The following is a 9,895-nucleotide window of genomic DNA, read 5'->3' on the forward strand; positions in this document are numbered from 1 at the left end:
ATGGGCAGGCTAAAACGATAAACTGAGACATATAATCGAGGGAACGAAGGAAGCAGTAAAATACATTGAGTCTATCATAAATCGTAGTCATCAACTTGTTCATCAAACATAGTACGAAGTTTAGCAAGACAATCATGTGCAAAATTAGATATATGCTCCATACAAAAATCTTAGGATTCAGGACATTAAAGCCTCTCAAATAGTGGGAGTGTGTCCGAATAACGATTTCTCTTGGTAGAGTAATTATTAAGAAATACTAGTAGTTGTATTAATGGATAGGTATAAAATAAATAAAGAAAAAAATAATAAAGATAATACGTATACGCTAACATGCGCGAGTGAGAGACACGTTGTAAATCTACGCCATCAATATTATCCTTCCCGGATTTATCTTCTGCTCTGCCGTTACCCTACACTTCACCCGCCTTCGTCTCTTCTGTGCAGCAGTCAATCAAAAGGGTTTTCGGCATCTCTCTCTCCCACCCCGATCATCAATGGCTGACAAGACTCAGTTTGATTCTCGCCCTACTCTGATCACCAAAGGTTCACATTCTTCTCCGCAACCTCTTAATCTCGTCTGTTGCTTGCCCTTTTTTCGTCATTGTTTTCTTCTCCGCTTAATGTTTTCTCCGTGATTTGTTTTTTAGTATTGTTTTCCAGTCGTGAATTGATGCCGCTGTTGCGTGTTTCGATTTATGGCGTCATTGTGGGTTTAGGGTTTTCAATTATCATCTTCTCGAATTGAAAATGGAAATTTCTTCTTTTTAACTCTTGTTAAACTCTTCAGTGTGCTTGAAAATTCGATTCTTTCGATAGCAGTACTTGATAATGTGAGGTTAATTTGAGAATTTTATAGTCAATAGTAGTTTGGCTTGAAGCGAATTCCTTCCCTATTGTTGGGAACAAGATTTATCTATCTGGTTTTGACTAATGGAGTATTTGGTGGCGGCTGCTCAAAGTGAATAATTGATTTAAGTTGCTACCTTACTCCGCACATTATTTTAAATTCATTTCAGTGCAGTGTTACCTAGTAATTTGACTGACCGTTATCAGCAGGGACAGAATATTTAACTTAGAAATGCGGAGTAATGTATTGCTCTGAGTACCAATAACCAACTAGAAGAATTAGGAATCTAGGATGTGGAATTGTACACATTTTTGTTCTCTTTAGTCTTTCCTACCCTACTTTTTTAGTTGTACTGGTTCAAATTTTGATTTTGGAATCTTATCATGAAGTGTTATTACTCAGAAATGCCATTTGTTCTTCAATACTATTATTTCTCATGACACTTAAATTGTAGAAATGACTATAGGAAGATGTATTGTGAAAAGAAATGGGTGAATTCTTTTGCTTTTGCATCTATTTCACTCGGAAAATGCTTGCGAGTGGTCTTTAACACCATTGACCATCAAATGGTATTTCCGAAATATTGTCTTGATAATTCAAACAACTTGGTTGCTTGATGGTTCTCATGTCCACCGAACTCCAAACCTTTAGTTAGAGTATTTAAGTAGGACGGCAAAAATTTGTAAATTGGTTAAATACATAAGGTTGTTTACCAGGTTCTGGTATCTTTTCTTTTATCCTTTAAAACATTTTAGGTTCATCACTTTGCTTATTGTTTTCACTATTTTCACGAATCGGAGACAACATGAATGGAATAAACTGTATACAGCACATCAAGAATGCTAAATAATATTTATAATCAGTTTCAGTCCAATAGAAATTGTTAGTTACCCTGTCTCTCTTTTTTATTGGTGTAGATCTTCATGGAGCTGACAATTCCATTCCACTATCACCACAGTGGCTTTTACCAAAACCAGGGGAGAACAAAGCTGGAGTGGTTACTGGGGTTTGTTATTATATATTTAGTCCCTTTTCCCCTGATTATTTATTTCATTCTTCCTCTAAACTGGAGTTTCATATTTGAATAAGCATTGTAGTTTTGAACAATTCTTTCTCTGTTTCATTATTTATGCCATATACATGGTTTTCTGGTTCAGGAAAACCATCTTAGTCCACTTCAAGGACAGGACGATTCTCGAGATAGTACAAAACTACCTGGAACAGTTGATGGCGTGAGTGATAACCAGAACAAGAAAGATGTTTTCCGTCCATCCATAAGAGATATGGAATCTGGTAGGCATGAACGTTGGCGTGATGAAGAAAGGGATACCAACTCCTCTGTCCGCAAAGATCGGTGGAGAGAAGGGGAAAGAGAGCTTCCTGGTAACCGACGAGTGGATCGGTGGGTTGATTCTTCTGGGAAACAATATGGTGAAGTACGCCATACCCCAGTAGAGCGATGGGCTGATCCAGCAAATAAAGAAGGTCACGATCAACGACGAGAGAACAAATGGAATACTCGTTGGGGGCCTGATGACAAAGAGGTTGACGCAGCACGTGAAAAGTGGGGGGGTTCTAGTAAAGAAAATGATATAATTCTTGACAAAGGGTCTTCTCAACCTCGTGCTCATGCAAAGGAAGAGAGGGATGGGGATCATTTTCGACGATGGAGACCAAACCCATCCTACAGCCGAGGAAGAGCAGATCCTCACCACCAAGCTTCACCCCCAAACAAACAAGTTCCTGTCTTTTCACATGGAAGGGGACGTGGAGAAAATCATGCACCAACCTTTTCTATTGGCAGGGGAAAGATTAACTCTATTGGGAGCTCCATCTCCCACTTAGACGGTACTCATGGACCTGTCTTAGAAAAAGATGATAGTGTTAACGGTGAGTCCCATGCTCTAAAATATAGCAGGGCGAAGTTGACTGATATCTACAGGTCAGTTGATATGAGATCCTGCACAAAGTTTTTGGAGGGGTTTATTCATGTACCTTCTCTTACTCAAGAAGAATATGTGGAGCCCATAGCTTTTTGTGCCCCAACACCTGAAGAATTGGTAAAGCGTGCTACCTATTGGTTGCAAAAGTTTTTGAAGGCTGGTCTATTATAAAATTGATTGTGTAGGTTCAATTGTAGGTTATCCTCAAGGGGATTGAGAAAGAAGAAATTGTCAGCAGTGGTGCACCTCAAACCAGTAAAGATGGATCTGCTGGCCGAGCAACTACTGACTTTATGCATTCTAGAAGAAACAGGCTTGGTATTTTTTTTCAGTATAGCGCATTATTGTGTGCCTAATTCACTAACTTTAGTCAATTTTAGCAGACAATATCCAGCAAATTGAGTTTGTGTTTCCTTTTGCATTAGCAGGTAGTAGAGATGATTTAGCAGCTTCTCATGATGATTCAGAAGGTTTGTCTGATGAAAGGCAGATATATTCCCGGTCTAATGCAAAAGTGGAGGCCATGCAGGACTATCAGAGTTCTGATCACAAATTGAATGCTGAAGGTAAATTCACAATGTATAATTGTATGAAGAAAAGCAAATGAGTGTTGTTAAACCAAGCAAATAAGTTAATATAATAGTATCTGATTTACAAAAACTTTCAACACTTTTGGTGATACACAATCTCTTCTGAATTATATATATAAATATTTACTGGTATATGTTGATGTTAAGTCATTACTGTAATGAAATGTTATTATCCATTCCAGCTGGCCTTTCGATGTGTTGATTGTTCTAGTCCTTATTAGTGTTCTTGCATTTAGTTTATTAATTATGTAATTCATGCTTTGTTCAGCTTTGAAAGAAAATAGGAGCATTCTTGGCCCCAGAGAGTCTAGTGCCCCGGGACATGATGGTTCATGGAGATCTTCATCTTTTAACAGTGCTTTGGAGAACAGTTCAATGGATATCCATAACACTAGAAAGGGACCTCAGTTCCAGATGGGTGATCATCTTACGACGAGAAGACAAACATCAGCAGTGTTGGACAGGGAGATTGAGGCACGCAAACTTTCCCAGATTCCACCTGAAGACTTGGTACTCATCTATAAAGATCCGCAGGGTGAGATTCAAGGTCCATTTTCTGGAAGTGATATCATTACATGGTTTGAGGCTGGGTATTTTGGCATAGAATTGCTAGTTCGTTTAGCCAGTGCGCCGGCTGATAGTCCATTCACTTCACTTGGAGATGTGATGCCACACTTGCGTGCTAAAGCACGTCCACCTCCTGGATTCAATTCACCTAAGCCAAATGAAATACAAGATACATCTGGTAGGTTGAACTATGGAAACATGGGGAATCTTCACCCTATTTTGAATGAGGCTGAAATGTCAAAAGCTGATTCAAGATACAAACCTGGTTCGGCGACTGAGGCTGAAAACAGGTTCCTGGAGTCACTTATGGCGGGCAGCATGAATCCTGCAGCACTTGAAAATTTTTCTCTCTCAGAAGGTTTGTCTATTTCTATATAAACAGGGGAAAAAATAAACTGTGTTCCTAATGTTGAGATTTCAGCAAAGATTACTGCCACTTCAGTGCCTTCACTATATTAGTTTTCGCCTCTGAATCATATATTTCTTGTAATCTGACGAGAATATATTTGCAGCTATGCAGGGATACAGTGGAAATAATTCTAACAAACTTCCTTCTGTGGGAGGTAATAATGGGGATGATCCTTATATATTGGCCAAAAAGATGATGCTAGAGAGGCAGAGATCTCTTCCAAGTCCTTATCAATTTTGGTCAGGGAGAGATGCAGCTGCTATTGCTGCAAAGACAGACTTAGTGGGTGATGCGTCACTGGCTCACCAGAACCTTTTGTCTTCTGTTGCAGACAATGCTCTTGCACAGAATAATTCACAGAATGTGGAATTAGTGTCATCCCGTCAGGGGATAGCTGAAAGACCCAGCTCCAATGTCAACAATGGAATGGGTGGCTGGTTGAATTTCCCAGTCCAAGGGGGACTGGACCCTCTTCATAATAAGTTGGACATTCATCACTCTCAGAATTTTCCTCCACTATCTGCAATTAGCTTGCAGCAAAGGCTGCAGATGCAAAATCCATCTATGAGTAATTTATTGCCCAAATCCATGGACAATCCATCCAACCTATTAACACCGGATAACCTACTTGCGTCTGGTCTGTCCCAAGACCCGCAACTGCTAAGTTTGTTGCAACAGCAGTATATGCTGCAGCTGCAATCTCAGGTGTCAGTTCCACCACAACAATCTATTTTGGATAAGCTACTGCTTTTAAAGCAGCAACAGAAGCAGGAAGAGCAGCAACAATTGATTTCTCAGTTGCTCTCTGAGCAGCATCCTAATCAACGACTGGGTGATCCATCATTCCAGCATTTGCAAGCTGGAGCTTTGGCTGCAGGGATTAATAATGTTGATCATGCCCCATTTCGACAACCACATGAGTTATTTAAAATGGGTCTTCAGCTTCAATCCCCAAATCCACAACATGAAAATGTTGTCTTACCTGTTGCCCCTCCCAGTATTTCACAAGATTTTAGCCCAAATGTTGCTCCAGAAACATCTAGGCATGCCCCACATCCAACTTTTGCCAATAACGCGGAGCATAGGAATTGGAATGCCATCCTGCCTCATCGAATTGTCGATAAGCAGCAAGACATTTCTTCTATGCCAACTGATGGAATGGAAGAAATAGGTATGTCAGAGGTGACAAACAAGAAGCCTATGGAACGTACGTTGTATGATGATGAAACTGTTGGATCTACAACATCTGATGTTGCTTTGAGTCCTACACCTGTAGTATGTTTAGCGGAATCATTTAAACAGGAAGTGCCTGCTGCTAATATTCCCGTAGATGTAAATGCATCAAATGAGAGTTCAGCTAGAACTCTTTCATGTGCTCAAGATTTAGGTGAAAAAGTCGCTAGTGAGTCCTTACATGTTAAGGAAATGAAAATTCCTGAGGCTGAGGAAGCGAAGAAGCCGGTAGAGAAGAAATCCAAAAAGCAAAAGGCTTTGAAGGTTTCTACTGAGTTGGTAAAGGGTGTGTCTAAGCCACAACCGCCTAAACCAGAAAGTGGAAGAGCAAACATGCCTCAGGAAAAACCTGAGACAATGCTTGAGGCACCTGTTTCCATAAAGGGGAGTAAGACTGCTGATGATGTGGATTTACTTGGCAATCAATCACTGTCTTCCTGGAATTCTGCAGGTGATGGGGTAGCAGTTGAGAGCAAGGGTCAGACAGATCAAGCTGTTTCTGCTTCAGATCACACTCATGCTGGACAACGTGCATGGAAGCCTGCTCCCGGGTTCAAGCCAAAATCGTTGCTAGAAATACAACAGGAAGAGCAGAGGAGGAGAGCACAAGAAGAAGTGGCTGTTTCGGATATCTCAGCATCTCTAACCTCTGTCGCCATCTCTCCTCCCTGGGCTGGGGTAGTTTTGAGTTCTGATAATAAGGCACCTAACATAACTCACCAGGATACCAGTGCTGAGTTAAAATCAGAGAGTTCCTCAATCCAGAAGAACAATAAGAGCCAAGCTGAAGATCTGTTTTGGGATGCTGCTGCCAAGTCAGTCGAGAGAGAAATGGAAGTTTCTGAAAGTGCTGCCTGGGGAGTGCCTTCCAAAACAGTGAGTTCACAAAATAAGGCTGTTGATGATGATGACTTTATCGAGGCTAAAGATACTAAAAAGAGTCGTAAAAAGGCTTCTAAAGCTAAGAACGCTGCAGCTAGGGTTGCTCCTGCTACTTCGGTTGACGTGGATGTTGGATCAAGTTCAAATGACAAGGGAAAAATAACTCGGCAAATGCAGCAAGAGAAGGAAGCTTTTACAGCAGTGCCATCAGGCCCCTCCTTTGGTGATTTTGTTATTTGGAAGGAGGAGTCTGCAAGCCCATCTCCTGGCCCTGCTTGGTCCACTGATTCCGGCAAGCCTCATAAGCCAACTTCACTCAGGGATATCCTAAAAGAACAACAAAGGTCCATACCATCTGTACCTGCAATTCCAGTGCCAATTCCTCAGAAATCTGCAACTAACCAAACTGCCCATGGTAGTGTTTCCTCTTGGTCAGTCTCTGGATCATCACCTGCAAAGGCTGCATCCCCTAGACAAGTTTCTTCGCTGACAAAAAATAAAGTGGAGGATGATCTCTTCTGGGGGCCATTGGATCAAGTGAAACCAGAGGCAAAGCAGTACGGCTCTCTCTGTATTTGTGATAATCTACATATCAGAATTACAATTGTTGTCAATGAATTAATGTTTCGTGATGATGGTTGCAAAGACCTTGAAGCTGGTTTATTTTTTTGCATATTAGTTTTATAACTTTGCATGTTAATTGTTTGTTGAAGAGATATGATGTTAGGTCTTGGATACAGGATTCTTTAATAAAGTTTATATTTGGGATGGGTAGAAAAAGAGGTTTTGGGGTGTTAAAAGATATGTGATGGCAGATGTCATAGGACAGATGAATGTCTAATCGTATATCTTAAGTTGTACCAGATGAAGATTATTTTTCTCCTAGGCGATACATGGGTGTACTTTCATTAATGACACTGTAGGAAATGATCAATTATCTCTCTTTGAATTAACTGCAACCAGATAAATTTGGGAATATTTCCAACACACGCATGCTCTCTGAACTAACTACCTCTATTGTTTTAGTACAACTGTACAATGATATTCTAGTGCCAATATTCCTCTCATACCTTCATATGAATGGTGAAATTTTCTCCAGTGGTAATTCGTGATATCTGCATAAAGTTTGGCTGGTTTTTGTGATTTGAGTTTTTGCTCTATTCCGTGCAGGTCAGGTTATCCTCAACTTGGAACACAGGGCAGTTGGGGAAGCAAAACCACACCTGTGAAAGGAAATGCCGGTGGTCCATTGAACCGAGAGAAATCAATCGGTGGAAGGCCTGCTGAGTATTCACTTTCTTCAACTGCTTCCTCCACTCAGTCCTCAATGAAAGGGAAGAAGAATGCCTCCGACAAAAATTCAGGTGTGCAATTTTGATAAACTTGAATTTATTTATTTCTTAAAGAAGGAAAATTAAAACTGAAATTATCTCTCGTATATATTGTGATCAGAGGCCATGGACTTCAAGGAATGGTGCGAGAGTGAGTGCGCCAGACTTTTAGGTTCCAAAGGTATCTATTGCAATTACTTCATTTCTCGTTGCCTTTTCTGATTTTTTTTGAGGTATTTTAGGTGAATCCCCTGCATTTCCTTAAAGAGTAATAGATTGACATAATTGTATCCACTCCATTCTTTCTTGCAGATACAAGTTTCCTGGAATTTTGTTTTAAGCAAACAAGAGGAGAGGCCAAAACGCTTCTGATAGAAAATCTTGGTTCATTTGATCCCGACCACAAGTTCATCGACAAGTTTCTAAATTACAAAGACTTTTTGCCTGCGGATGTCCTTGAAGTTGCCTTCAAAAGCCAGAACAATGACAAGGCCTATGGCTCGACAACGAAAGATGTGAATACAAACTTTGTTGATGGATTGGGCTCAGCAAAAGGTGGTGTGGCAGCGACTGATGGGGACGTGAAAGGAGGTGGAAAGAAGAAGGGGAAGAAGGGGAAGAAAGTGAGTCCATCCGTTTTAGGATTTAATGTGGTTAGCAACAGGATCATGATGGGTGAGATTCAGTCAATTGAGGATTAAGCCCATAGCTAGGAAATTGCAAATACATTTGTGTTGACAGACTGACTGTATATGCTTTTGTTTCTCTTCTTTAGTGAGGAATTTAACCCCTCTTTATAGAGCAACTGAAGCACTAATTTATCTGCTCAAGCAATTTTGTTAAGTTATCCAGATTAGATATCTATACTACTGTAATGACGGTAAGAGTTGAATGCTTAGTTGTATATAGAGGTCCCAAAACCGAACCGGCCCGGAACCGTCACTGGTGGTTCGGAACCGTGACCGGAACTGCCGGTTCCACCGGGCCGGTTCAGGTTCAAGATTTCCGCAACCGTAACCGGCGGTTCAAAACCGCCGGTTCGGCGGTTCCCGACACCTTTTCAGGCCTAAAACCGACCTACCCCTAGCCTTTTCAGAAACAGGTCAGAAACCGCCGGTTTTTGTCAGAAAACCGTTGACGAAAAACCGGCGGTTTGCACCGAATACCGGCGGTTCTGCCGGATTTTAAAAATTTTGAAATTTGAATTTTTTTTTATTTAATCACAATTTTCCCCTATACATACCCCCCTCCTGTTCATTTCTACTCATTACATTCTTGTGTTAATAAGAATTTCTCTTCTCAATCTCAATTTCTCTATTCTCCATCCTCATTCTCTCAAGTTGTTTACATTATTTGCGCTCATAATTTACTCATGTTGTTCACGTTATCATCTTCACACAATCAGACTACTCTCTATTCTCCACTTTCAATTTCCATAAATATCACGTCTTCATCTCGTCGTGGTGATGATCGGGGCAAGGGAATTGCCCAAGATCAAAGTGATACTCGTCGTCGACGTGCCCCTACTAGAGCACAAGTTGTGGAGGAGGTGGGAAGGCGAGCCTCTCTTCGAGCTCAAGTAAGTTCTAATATGTTTTTATTTTTTGTTAATTCATTTTATTAAATTCATAATTTCATTTTTTAACATCTATGTGTCTATGTGTTTTATTTTTGTGTTAGTATTTTTACTTAGTTGTATAATTTTCGTAGGAGGAAGAAGATCGAAATGCGGCCTTGTTACTTGCCCTCGCCGACAACGACCAACAAGGGGGGCATTCACATTCGGCTTCGCGTTTTGAATACGATGTGAATCTATCATCGGACGAAGGCGATGATGGATCGCATCAATTCCCCCCTTCTAGCACCGGCCAAGTTGGCGAAAATGATGAGGAGGCCGATGCTCCTCCTTCTTCAGGAAGACAAAAGAAGAAGATGCCTCCAAAGTTGAAATCCGATATTTTAACCAAACATTACAAGAAGGTCCCGGTGGTAATTTCAAATCCTAATGATCCGACCACTACGGTGGAGACAAATGAGTTCAAATCATATTGCAACTATTGCGAAAAAGTCTATCCATTTGGAACTAGTGGGGG

The 9,895-nt window shown here is 40.7% G+C and overlaps 1 protein-coding gene across 2 annotated transcripts; it reads left to right on the top strand.

Moving 5' to 3' along the window:
- The first annotated feature begins 390 nt into the window (after positions 1-390).
- LOC121757115 (protein ESSENTIAL FOR POTEXVIRUS ACCUMULATION 1-like) lies at positions 391-8,607 on the top strand. Of its 2 annotated transcripts, none has more exons than XM_042152604.1 (10): positions 391-543; positions 1,765-1,853; positions 2,005-2,907; positions 2,988-3,108; positions 3,216-3,356; positions 3,649-4,305; positions 4,460-7,028; positions 7,642-7,835; positions 7,924-7,983; positions 8,115-8,607. In XM_042152604.1, exons 1-10 carry the CDS (start codon positions 495-497, stop codon positions 8,501-8,503), a joined length of 5,172 nt encoding a protein of 1,723 aa, XP_042008538.1. In that variant the 5' UTR covers positions 391-494; the 3' UTR covers positions 8,504-8,607. The 2 variants fall into 2 exon arrangements, with proteins under 2 accessions (XP_042008538.1, XP_042008539.1); XM_042152605.1 differs by having other exon boundaries at positions 3,219-3,356.
- The last annotated feature ends 1,288 nt before the right edge of the window (positions 8,608-9,895 follow it).

This window comes from Salvia splendens, chromosome 12 (assembly GCF_004379255.2).
Source record: "Salvia splendens isolate huo1 chromosome 12, SspV2, whole genome shotgun sequence".
In the NCBI taxonomy this organism is placed as follows: Eukaryota; Viridiplantae; Streptophyta; class Magnoliopsida; order Lamiales; family Lamiaceae; genus Salvia; species Salvia splendens.